The 13,224-nt window shown below is 44.5% G+C and overlaps 1 protein-coding gene across 5 annotated transcripts in view; it reads right to left on the bottom strand.

The window, feature by feature from the left end:
• LOC134468876 (ryanodine receptor 3-like) overlaps positions 1–13,224 on the bottom strand; it is a 204,102-nt gene that overhangs the window by 24,049 nt on the left and 166,829 nt on the right. For all 5 annotated transcript variants that reach the window (XM_063222788.1, XM_063222790.1, XM_063222791.1 and 2 more), the window contains 11 exons: positions 11,687–11,927; positions 10,830–10,917; positions 9,857–9,949; positions 7,640–7,810; positions 6,661–6,720; positions 6,371–6,505; positions 4,929–5,041; positions 2,819–2,915; positions 1,042–1,154; positions 380–431; positions 143–202 (listed from right to left, as the gene is read on the bottom strand). In XM_063222788.1, the coding sequence (XP_063078858.1) occupies positions 143–202; positions 380–431; positions 1,042–1,154; positions 2,819–2,915; positions 4,929–5,041; positions 6,371–6,505; positions 6,661–6,720; positions 7,640–7,810; positions 9,857–9,949; positions 10,830–10,917; positions 11,687–11,927 (1,223 nt within the window). The remainder of the gene's footprint in view (positions 1–142; positions 203–379; positions 432–1,041; positions 1,155–2,818; positions 2,916–4,928; positions 5,042–6,370; positions 6,506–6,660; positions 6,721–7,639; positions 7,811–9,856; positions 9,950–10,829; positions 10,918–11,686; positions 11,928–13,224) is intronic.

Raw genomic sequence — 13,224 nt, 5'->3', positions numbered from 1 at the left:
AGGCTGTCACTTAGTGCCTCAGCTACATTTCACCCAAGCAACTAGGTCAGGTATCACAGCTCTTGCAGACTGTTCTGGGAAATAAAGCAAGTTTTGGTTGGCAATTAGAGAGACTCTCTTTACTTTTCTTCTCCTGTCGCACCTCAAAGGTCTTACCACCTTCTTCATCATCCTCTTCCTCCTCATCGGCATCGGCACAACTCTGCAGAGGAATAACAATATGGGAATGATCACTCATCTCCCCTTACTGTAAGAACACCATGTATATTATATGATTTTTTTTTATTATTAATTACAGTCTTTCAAATTAGTCCACAGATAGTACATAGAAAAGGTGTGTTTGCCAAACCTTTTTGAGCTAATATGATATAAAGGGTACCTTTGCCATCATGTCTGCGTATGCTATATACAAAGGGTCGTCATCCAGTTGGCTGCAACAAAAGCAACATGAAAAAGAAACAAAAATTGATTTTGTGTCTGCTATGTGTGAAACACTGTGTGTTATGTGTGTGTGTGTGTGTGTGTGTGTGTGTGTGTGTGTGTGTGTGTGTGTGTGTGTGTGTGTGTGTGTGTGTGTGTGTGTGTGCGTGTGTGCGTGTGTGTGTGTGTGTGTGCGTGCGTGTGTGTGTGTGCGTCTTGCGCGTGCGTGCGAACGTGTGCAGATATGAGTGTGACGCTAGGGACACAGCAGGCGAAACGAGCGAGGCGAAGAGAGGCGAAATTCAGTGTTCCATTTGACAGCTCAACTGTCATCAGGTCGTCGCGGCGAATCAAATGGAATGGAACAAATATGTTTGTTGTTGATTTCATTGGGCAGGCGAAATTCACTCCTCATTTGCATTATATTATATTAAACTTGGTTTAATAATTTTGTTTCGCTTCGTGCCTGTTTGCTTGCTTTCGCCTCCCTCATAGGAACGAATGGCGAAGTTCGCTTCGCTTGGCCAAATTCGCGTCTACGTGTCCCTCCCGTGACTGTGTGTCAGAGTGTGAGAGTGTGAGCGTGTGCCAGTGTGCCGGTGCTGGTTCCGGTGCCCTCACCTCTTCTCTGTGAGAGCGTTGTGACTGAAATGGAGAATGAGTTGGTGCAGAGGGTCCGGCTTCACCTCTGCCTCCTCCTCCTCTTCCTCCTTCTCCGCCTTGACGGGGGATTTCTGCCCACAAAAACGCACAGCAGTCAGCGAGCGCCAATTCATAGTGACCATTCACAGACTGTTCTTTAAAACTCTGAGATCCATATAAACAGCACATGAACAGAGATGCACACTGATATAGACTTGAGACACAGTAAATCTCTATCAACACCACACAATACTCTACAGACAGAGTTTTTTGAGTAGCCAATACTGCATCTCAGAAGAATGTAAAGGCTTTCATATCACTTTAATAACTGATAGCCAGAGTTATCAGTTAGTTAGGTATACAGTACACCGTACATACGTATTAACTGATAACTGATCTTACCCCCTTTGTCCTATGTTGGTCCTATCACCCTAGCTAGGCTTTTTACTTGGTGTTGTCTCATGTCATCTCAAGCCCAAGGGGTTGGTTTACCAGGTAGGTGGATCAGACCATTTTACTCTGTCATAGGGTATTTCTCAAAGTGAAGTGTTCTAGCCTTGCTAGGACGACTAAGGCCCATCTTTCACGGATTTCACCAAAGACTATCCAATAACTAGTTCTAAGTGTAATTAATAATTGGATACACCGGGCGTTACTGTATTTGACACAAAAAATACCCATTGTGTAATTCAAACAAAGGCTTCTGCAGTTGAAACATGCACGTGCCGTGTCTCACCCACGGCAAGACGAGGTAAGGTAAGGTGATGGGCCTTCATGCCACATGCAGGGGAATGCGTGAGATTAATGGTGCGCCGTGCGTGGTGCATCATCCAAGACTGGGAGGGCCGGGGCTACTAGGTGGATGGTAGGGAGTGGGCCAAACAGGAGGGTAGATAGGGTGGATCCCTTCGTGAATAGGACATTATTGCTGTTGATGGGCATGCATGCATACTGACAGGGTTACACAGACGCGTCATGGGATGGGAGTACACAATTAGTTTACACATGATACTGTAGCCTACACTCTGCCCTGAACAAGATTCTATGATCTAATCCACTACTGCTTTACAACTGCTGTTTGAGTAAGGTTTGAGGCTTTCTGAACATGACAATTGACTATGCAGTGTCGTAACTGCATTTGAATGGGATACGACCGCAGGTCGCCTGGGGCTATGCAAAAGCGTTGTGTGTTGGGATCAGAAGAGTTTACCAACGCACATAGTACAGGAGCATATGGGAGTTATAGGCCAAATTCCCAATAGATGTCACGAACATGCCACCGACTGCACAATACAGCACGTTACGAGACTTACGGTACGAGAGACGACCACCACACCACACCCACCACAGACGACACTGAGGCAGAGCTTCTGAAGGGGGGAGGACGGAGTGGGTTTGGGGTGGGGTGGGTATCGCTTTGGTGGTGGCGGTGAAATAGGGGTTTGGGACACATTTTAGCACCCTCTTACCAGGGGATTTCAACTTTGCTAGCAGTGGGCCGCAGCGGGGGGGGGAGGACACACAGTCATGCAGGCTGCCGCAGCAGCCAACGCGGGGCGACAGGGGCAACGAGCGGAGGGCGCGACACCCCGAGCAGAGAAGAGTAGAGGGAGGAGCCGCGCCCAGGCTTGGAGCGGAACACTCCGGAAGCTCGATAGGTCACACTGTTTGTCGACGCCGGGCGCTCAACGTAGCGGTCGCGCGGCCCCAACCAAGCCCCGCTAGCAGCCAGCAGCACGCGGGGGACTGTACTTACGGCCAGGTCCTGCACTAGCTTCTCCTCAAAGAAATACTCCTCTGCCTCTATCCAGAACTTCTGGTAGGGCAGGAAGAAGAGGTTAATACAGCGATGCCTGGGGAAGGAGGTGGAGGAGGGGAGATGGAGAGCAGGAGGAGAGGATGAGAGGAGGACAGCAGAAGAAAGGAAAGCAGAGAGGAGAGGAAGGTGGAAAAGGCAGGTTTTAGGCACAGATGGTATGGGGAGAAGACAGGATGCATGGTCACTCAGTTACTGTGAAAGGTATGAGGGCAGGAAGGAAGAGAGGAAGGAAGAGAAGGGAAGGAAGGGAAGATGGGAGGAAGGGATGCAGGGAAAGGAGAGAGGGTCATGGAGATAATGTGCTGCATTCTCTGGAAGCTGATATGGTGGAGATGGCTGTGATGCTGGTGATGGTGGTAGAAGTGCTTGTGTGAATGAGTGAAAGATGAATGGTGGAGTTGGCAATGTAGAGTCACTGGCTCATCTGACTGGTCATAGGGACGGTTAGCACACACAGAGGCATGTGTAAAACAAGGGGCCGGGGACCGAATCTAAACAGCTAGTCATAAGTCAAAATGTACAAGTATAGGTTTATTAACAGTCAGCTACACCTGCATTGCCATTTTGAAATAGGCAGACCTAGTTTTTTTCCCCTGAAATGTACACCTTAAATAGAGGACAGTATGAGAAAACCGTTCCACCAAATAGCCTTAGTCAGTAATGAAGTCAGTAATGGACATCTCCAATCAAGTAGAATATGATCAAATAGTACATATAATAAAATGATTTCAGAATCATACACTTAATTAAACGAAAAGGTACACATAGAAATGGAACACAAATGGGGGTGGAGGAAAGGCTGATAGGCTGGTAGGTTTTGCTGCCTTGAATTTAGACCAATCAGAGTAAGCAGTGGCGTGTGCTGTGCGGGCATAACCAGAGCCATGGAAGTAAGAGTTAGGCTAATCCCATTGATCTCCTTGTTCCATTTTTACACAAAGATGGCGGCACAGGGAGCCTTTGACACAGAGACTGACATTGATATAGTTCCAAAATAGTTCCAGGAAGTGAGTGCTGAGCACAGCATGTGCTGTAAATATAAATGTAGTTCATTTAAATTCATTTTTACCTCATCTTTGCTTGTTATGTAGTGGTTCTGTGTTAGTCTCTAGCGAAAAGAAACCCGCTGCCTACAATGACTTGAATTTATGTGAATAATGTCACCAACATTTACCCCAGTTGTCACAACTCTGAATTCCATGGCTCTGGGCATAACCGTCCTTTAGCTTTAGCACGATGAAGAAGGGGCGGGGACCCATGAGAAAGCCCTCAGGTGGAGGGGGCGGGGTCTGTCTTATCATATTCACCATACCGTCAGCAAGGAGAACAGACCGTCAAAGCTGGAGTTTTGGAACAACTTTTCCAGCCACACGTAGCGATATCCGCTCAGGAAGAAATTGTTATTTTTGTATCTGACGGTAGAGTGTGGCCGCATGACGGAGGCAACAGAGAGGAAGACATTTTTATAAAAAATGTTTTTAAAAAATTGAAGAAAAATATGTACAAATGTAAATGAACATAAATGTAAATAATCTACAGAAGGGAAAGACACTAATATCACGTGAAAGAGTTATTTTACTGATTATGTAACTGTGACTATAGAGGGAATTTTTCAGAGAAATGTCTAGCTACAAAGGTACAGAAATCCAGAATGGATAGGATGCAAATGAAAAACTTTAAAATGGCTACTCTGCATGGTAATTTACTGTATATGACTTCACTGCTTGTCAGTTTTAGCAATTGCTTGGGGAACCTTATGCTATCAATGCATACTATACACATATGCAATATGTTGTTCAGTGACACGTCTCAAGAGTGGAGTGTTTGATAAGTGTTAGAGAAACAGTGAGAGAATGGATAAAATTGTGTATGTGTGTGTGTGTGTGTGTGTGTGTGTGTGTGTGTGTGTGTGTGTGTGTGTGTGTGTGCACTACGTGTCTGCATGTGTGTGTGTGTGTGTGTGTGTGTGTGTGTGTGTGTGTGTGTGTGTGTGTGTGTGTGTGTGTGTGTGTGTGTGCACGCGCGTGTCTGCATGTGTGTGTGTTACCTGGGCAGGTTGTAGAGGGGTGCCATGCGGAAGCAGGCCACTACAGCGCGCTTGCGTTGCTTGGAGAGCAGCTTCTGCTGTAAGTTCTTCTTGCTCCTCAGTGGCAGCTCCACCTGGTAACCCAGGACAAGCAAAGACTTTCAACGTGGTAACAGAGAGAGTAGAGAGAGAGAGGTTCCATTGGCCCATTGTTTCCTGGTTCTATTATTGGGGGGGGAATCCCCCTTTAGGCAGACCTAGGCAGACCTGAGGACTGTTCTATTCAATGCTAGGAGCATTATGACACGCCCCTTTAGGCAGACCGGAACCTGGTCACATTAGGTGCCCATAGAAACCTATTATGTTGGCATATCTCTATACTTAAAGAATCTCTGGTGGTAATGCAGTGGGGCTCAACCTTTTATTGAACAAAGCACAATGTGTCCTCATCATAACCATCCCAACGCCAACTTGACCTCATCATAAGCCTGCCAAAGCCCCCTATTAATATTAAAGGTGCACTGTGTAATCTTTTTTTTTTTTACAGTTTCTTTCCAGAATTCATGCTGCCCATTCAGAAGAATTACCTAATTCCGCCATCAAATTAAAGTAATTGAAATTAACGTAGTCTACATCAGTGGTTCCCAACCAGGGGTACGTGTACCACTAGGGGTACGTGAGCCCACTGCAGGGGGTACTTGGAAAAATGTTATTATAACAAATATATGGGGCAGTCACATCAGGACAGAGAAAGCGATATAGAACATGAATTTAGGGGGTACTCATGGCATAACTAAGAGGCTTAGGGGGTACGCGAGACAGAATAGGTTGGGAAACACTGGTCTACATGACAGGTAAAATTGCGCTTTTCATACTTGAAAAGGTGGATCTTCTCCATGTCCGCCATTTTGAAATTTCTGATTTTTTTTAGCGGCAAAGCTTACTGCACTTTGGTCATAGTGTATATTAGTTAATTACTAAGCAAATACTCACAAAAATAGGCAGTACATTGACAATAGGGTAATTTCACCTGAAATCAGACACTTTGGGACCCGACCGACACGGATTTCAATCATACTTGCTTTGTCTGTTTAGTAGCAAGGTAGCACCCCAGAACTGCATTTTTGTTAATCTGACACCACAAGGGAGAAACAGACTAGCAAAGGTTTACATGTGAGGGTAGGACACTATGCATTCAGCCTTGATTATATCAGTCAGTGTAAGGCACAAAAGGATGGCAATGGCAATTGAGCCAGAGGAGACCATTGACAAGCGACTTGTTGACACAGCACAGGTTAGACTCACATCCAGCTTAAACAGACTATTGTATTGGTAAAGTGTGTGTGTGTGTGTGTGTGTGTGTGTGTGTGTGTGTGTGTGTGTGTGTGTGTGTGTGTGTGTGTGTGTGTGTGTGTGTGTGTGTGTGTGTGTGTGTGTGTGTGTGTGTGTGTGCTTCTCCATACCGCCTCCAGGTGGAAGAGAGCTGCTGCGATGCTCTGTACTCTCTCCACCGTGTGCTCAGGGTCGGGGGGTCCATCACTCTTCACCACCACATTCTTGTACAGGTTCAGCTGCCACTGCACCTCAGGGTCCTCCGACTACACGCACGCACGAAAACACACACACACACACGCACACACGCACGCACGCACGCACGTATATTCAACTAACGTCTTTTGTATTGATAAAAGTATTAATACAAGTTTTCCATTGATTTTATTTCAATGGAATTTCAGTGTATTCCCTCTAATACCTTCTCTTGAAGGTGAAGGTTTGAGCGAAGTTGTTCTTTGACCTCGTCATCCGTGTCTTTCTGTAAGAGTAAGAGACATTGGTTAAAGCAGTAGTTCCCAAACTGTGAATGAGCCAACCAAGTTAATGTAGTCCAGGTGTATTAGTGTTTCACTTGGAAAAAATTAGTAACAACCTGAGCATTTCAGAATATGTTCAGAATACATTTCAGAAATAATATAGTGAAAGTCCCCAGGAATCCCCCTTGGACTCTCTGAGAAATTCAAGATGGCGGCCAAAATATATGATATTTTATGTTTTCATGTAATAACTTTTCAATGGGTGGATGGGTTGGCACCAAATCTTGTATGCTAATACTCTATTATAATATGAACAACATACTTAAAATCCAGAGGAATACAGTTTGAAATAAATTCAATATGGCGGCCCAGATGGGCTCCAAAATTGATGATATTTTATGTTTTAGCACAATAACTTTTCAATGGGTGGATGGATTGGAACCAAATCTTGTGTACTAACACTCTATAATATTCCACCGAATAAAAGTTCATAGATTTCTGTTGGTTTTAAAGTTAATATCATCTTGCTTTATTTGCCTTTTTGAGGTCTAGAAGCATTGCATCTTATGTGTTTTTCCTGCAAATAAATGCTCTAAATGACAATATTTTCTTTCGAAATTTGGAAGAGATGGAGTCGGTAGTTTATAGAATGAAATAGCAATGTTTGTTTTACTGAAACATTTACCCATAGTAAAAGAAAAACATTTTTCTGTGGCTGTAAACCTATATACATACATGTGTGTGTCCTCTTTCACCAGGGTGTAGACTAGAGTGTGTGTATGTGTGTGTGGTTCCTGCATGCGCGCTGTATATGTATATGTATATGTATATGTATATGTATATGTATATGTATATGTATATGTATATATATGTATATGTATATGTATATGATTGAGTGAAGCTTGTATGTCCCTCTCTCACCAGGGCGTAGCGTATCTTGGCTAGGGAGATGAGCTCCTGGTCTCCGGGCGTGCACATGTTGAGGCCAATGGGCAGCAGCTTCTTGAGGGCTGCCACTATCATGGAGGTCTGCACCGAGTACAGCTCACGTTTCCTCCTCCGGCCCTTACGCTCCTGGTCATTTCCACCAGACTGCGTGCGCACGCACACACGCGCGCGCACGCACGCACGCACGCACGCACGCACGCACGCACGCACGCACGCACGCACGCACGCACGCACGCACACACACACACACACACACACACACACACACACACACACACACTTCAGTTCAAGTTCAGGAGGGCAAATCCAAGGTGATTCTCCTATCCTCACAGCAAAGCAAATGCAGTACACTTCGGCAGTCCAATGGAAAGTAGGCCTACTAAAGTGGCAAGTATGTGGAATGTGTTGACTGAAATGTAAAAATTTTATCGTTTGGAACAATAAAGTGTTTTCCTTTTTAAAATCTTTGAGCGATACCAGAGAAAGATGCCAACACAGCATTTCATATACACACACACCCTCACATGCTCACACACACACACACCCTCACATGCTCACACACACACACACACACACACACACACACACACACACACACACACACACACACACACACACACACACACACACACACACACACACACACACACACACACACACACACACACACACACACACACACACACACACACACACACACAAAATAGCATATCTCCAATGGAATTGCAAACAGCAGCCTGAACAAATGTGCAGGAGAGGACATTTTTATTCCCAAGTCCCACTATTGCAGCATGTGGGATGAAATGGCCTGAAGTGCAAACCTCACAAAAAGGAGGACAGGATGAGAAGAATAAAAATCCCCTCTGTTCATTATGTCACCCTGAAATGCTGACACGAGCTAAAACAAGGCCCAAAATAGAAATAGAAACAGAATAGAAAAGTACACAGAGCAAGAAATCGAAGGGCAGAGAGAGCAAGACCAAGAGTGAGAAAGTTGGTGAGGGAGAAAGGGGAAAGGTGATGTGACAAGGAGAGAGAGGGTGGGAGGAAAAGAGGACACATAGAAGGCGAGGAAAAGTGAACATGTGACATGTGAGAAGACAGAGTGAGGGTGACAAAGGAGCATACGAAAGAAGAATCAATTGGGAGAGAGAGAGAGAGAGAGAGAGAGAGAGAGAGAGAGAGAGAGAGAGAGAGAGAGAGAGAGAGAGAGAGAGAGAGAGAGAGAGAGAGAGAGAGAGAGAGAGAGAGAGAGAGAGAGAGAGAGAGAGAGAGAGAGAGAGAGAGTCAGCAGTGCATGGATAAGGAGAAGGAGAGACAGAGGGAGAAACAAAACAAACGTGGGGTGGGGTTAGTTTCCAGGAGCTCCTGGGAGAGGTAATCAAGCATGCAGACGGCCAATTACATCCATCTCTCTCAGGCGAGTGCAGGCCATCAGGACCCACCAGTCAGACTGACTACAGAACCAACCAATGAACACATGTCTGCCTTTCGTGACCAGTGTCCATTCACCAGTTGTTCTGCAAAGGCAATTACTAGGGGTGGGACTGGACGGGTTGACGCCAAGGCAGCTCTCGCTCTCTTTTACAAACCTTTTCACCCCAGACGAGGATAATTCTTACAGCCTCATGACATACAGTAAGTTTTGTCACCTCTGTTGTCGGAACAAGAGCTAATAAACTGATCTTAGATTAATCAATTGGCTTAAGAAGTTGACTCATACAATTTGTTGATGAGGTCATTTGAAAAAGCAAAGAAAGGAGTCTTACATGCCTCCCAGAATCTCTGTGTTCATAAAATGATTAATCTTTCCACAGTGCAACAAATGCATTTGTATGCATAAAACCTCATGTTGGATGGTTGTAGCTTTCATATAAGCGACTCCTGAAGCCAATTAATTAACTGAAAGTCAGGCTATTAGCTGTTGTTTACAACAACATGGACAGATGACAATTATATCAGGCGCTTCACAGGTATGGGGTGGATAGGAGGGCAAGGAACAAGAAGACCGAGACTGAGCTATAGTGGGAGCCACTTATTTTACCAATTCCATGCTCATACCATGTCACTTCCATGAGACTTCGAAGATGATTTGAAATCCTTACAAGGAGAAATCATGGTTCAGTCAAGAAAACATGGTACAAAAAATTAGTGGCTCCAACAGACACCAACTGCTCTACTTTTTTTTACCTTGGCCATCTTTGTCTTGGAGTCAGCAGTCAGGAAGGCCAGGTTGTTGATCTCATTCTGAACCACAAAGTTCTGCTCCTCCCTCTTGAAGTTCTGTTTTGTTGGGAAAGGACAGGAGTATATAATACTTTCAGAAGTTAATTTCCAGAATTCATGTCCAGAATTCAGGTCAAAAAGGTTAAACTTTTTCACAAATACTGACCACCACCATCAAATACAAATATTCATTATTAGTGGTGTTATTATTAATATTCATTATTATCGGATCGGCACTGCCCTCACGATCCGATCCGATCACGATTCGGGAGGATTCTATGCAATCCTATCCGATCCAATTCAATTCTACAATGCATTGCAATACATTACATTTCTACTGAAAGCAAAGCAAATGTTTAATCAGTCATGATGAGGCAATACAAGTAGTCAGATACCGAGCAACAATGTATTGGCTGTTTTCCTTATCAGTCTATATCAGTCTGTATCAGTCTTGCAATGTTTTGAAGTGCTTTTATTTAATTTAACATTAATTTGCTCCCGAAATATCCATGGAAGTAATTGAAACTTAAAAAAAAATGCCGGATCGATTCTGGAACTTGCCGGATCGAGTCCGGATCGTCCATGCCCCGCATTGGATTGCACCGCCGAATGCCCGAATCGATCATTGTTGACACCACTATTCATTATGACTGGGAAAATTACACATCTTACAAGAAAAGGTGGATCTTATCCATGTCCACTCTCTTGAATTTCCAGTAATAGCAAATTTAGCTGCAAAATGTACTGTTCTTTGGTCATACTAGTAAATGTTGGTTTATTACTTAGTACATACTCATGAAAAGATGTAAGATTTGGAAGATTTGGAAGCAGCACAGTTGCAATGAGCACCATAGCTGCAACACCTCTGCCACAATCCCACATTCAAATAAAGATTAAACTGAGAGAGTTATATTGAGAAAGAGGGGTAGAGACTCACATGAGATTTACACCAGAGAATGAAAATCTCAGCCACCATGTTGAATAGCATGGTGGAGTCAGCGTCAGGCTCCTTCAGCCACGTGGATCTGGACAGATGACATGAGTCAGAAATTACACAGTCATCAAACAAAACACCCATGGTCATAAGGCAGAAGTTGGCAAATTCAAGAAGGGGGGAAGGCACATGCAGCTTGCTGAGCAATTTCATTTGGCCCGCAGAGCCTTAACAAGAAAGACAACTTTTAAATCCAAATTGATGCTCTCTACAAACTTCTGAAAAAATGTCTACCCAAGATAGAGATCTTAGAGATCACTGATCTTTGAGATCGCAGATTTTTAAGATTAACCCAGGCTACTGGATGAATCTAAAAACGTACGGGACGTACATTCCATTACAATGTGCAGGCAATAACTTTTTTTCAGCCAATAACTTTTTTCAGTGTATGTATTTTATTAATGACACAGGAAAGCCAATAGTTTGGTCAAGTCAAGCCTGTGACATCTGGACTTTCAGTCAATATTCTAAACCCAAAGCGGCTCTTGGGCCAAAATCATTGTCCATCCCTGGTCACTTGCTTGACCTTATAAAGGTATAAAGGTCTTTGCAGAGCACTTGTCTGTCAATTCAATCTTTCTGTCTGTCTTAATTTACCCAACTGTCCTATCTATCTACCAGCTTTCTGTCTACCTGTTCATTTCACTATCTGCCTGTATTTGTCTCTTGGTTCCCACTACCAGGGTTTGACGTAACGAAAGAGCGTACAGTTCTCTGCATAGCCCTGTTCGTTTGTCTGTCAATAAATCTGACTGTTTGTCTTTGTTCCATGTCTGTGTGCCATAGTATTTGGTTCTTACCTGAAGTTGTCCACGTAGCGGATGAGCATGGGGTAGAAGGCGTATAGGTCTCGGCAGAGCACAGCAAACTCGTCGAGGATCTGCAGCTCGGCGGCCTGCGTGTCACCCTTGGTCTCGGCCTTCAGGGCTTCCTCCTCCGACACCACCTTCACCGTCTTCTTCTTCATCTTCTCCAGCGTGGGCAGGTAGTGGCTCTTCAGCAGGGCCGGCCCCGCCATGCAGATGATGGGCTGGGTGAACACTAGAGGGATGCATAGATGGATGGGAGGATAGATGGATGGATGGATGGATGGATGGATGGATGGATGGATGGATGGATGGATGGATGGATGGATGGATGGATGGATGGATGGATGGATGGATGGATGGATGGATGGGAGGATAGATGGATGGATGGATGATAAAAAAACAGCTGACTTTTATAAAGCATCAAACAGGAAGTTGCTAGCGAGTTGCTAACATGTAAAAGAGTGGGCAGTTAGTGGCTTTTCAAAAGGTCTGGTTGATGATTGGCAGGGTGAACACTAGAGGATTGGAAAGACTGATGGCAATAGAAACAAGACATTTCATTATTATGTATCAGATGCTAACAAGAGTGAAGAGGTAGTGGCTCTTCTACAGGTCTGGCACGACCTTGCTGATGATGGGCTGGGGCAGAGCCATGGAATTCAGAGTTGTGACAACTGAGGTACAGGAAGTAGGTTGGTGACTTGATTCACGTTGATTCAAATAATACTAGGCAACAGCTTTCTGTTCACTAGAGACTACATAACAAGCAAAGATGAAGTAAAATGAATTAAAATGAATACCTTTACTGCATTTTCTGTGTTCTACACCCACTTCCTGGAAGTAGTTTCCAACTATCACTGGCTGTGTCTCAAATCACGTACTTGTGCACTTCGGGCACTGTTTTTCAGTGCTTAGGGTGCTCACGCTGAAAATTTCAGTTGAGCCAGTGCACTGAAAGTGCCAGGATGATCCCCTAACAATGGCGGAAAATGCAGTGCTTGAATGATGGACACTGCACGCACTAAACGGCGGCCATGTTGACAATGACACGGAGGAAATGAGGCATTCAGTTCAATAGAAGAGTTTAGTCAACAGTCTCCTAATTCTGTAAGTAATGTTGATGGGAGACCAACCTTTACATGCCAACCAAAGTATTGTATGTGTGATTGTTGTCCTTTGGGGTGAAGGACATGAATATACAAGCACCAGACGCTGTGCATTGTAAACAGTAGCCAACTGATATTTTGGCGAGCTAATGCCATGCTCAGCCGTCACTTCCAGCAAGGACACAGTGCATAGTGCTCACATTTTTCCACGACACTATGCACTAAAGACCTCAGTGCACTGTGTGCACTGTGCACTGGCTGTCAGTGCACTGACATACTGTAAGTGCGTGATTTGAGACATAGCCACTGTTTCTCAAAGTGTAGTGTGCACCCTTGGATGTGTGTCAGCCTTCGTAGTCACACTTGCAAGATGCGGTTGAAGTACTCGTTAGCTTATGAGACGCTTGTATAATGGAACTAGCT

The sequence above is a fragment of the Engraulis encrasicolus genome, chromosome 18, assembly GCF_034702125.1.
Source record: "Engraulis encrasicolus isolate BLACKSEA-1 chromosome 18, IST_EnEncr_1.0, whole genome shotgun sequence".
NCBI classification, from domain to species: Eukaryota; Metazoa; Chordata; class Actinopteri; order Clupeiformes; family Engraulidae; genus Engraulis; species Engraulis encrasicolus.
The sequence above is the reverse complement of the archived record's forward strand: the minus strand, read 5'-3'. Positions and strand labels throughout refer to the sequence as shown.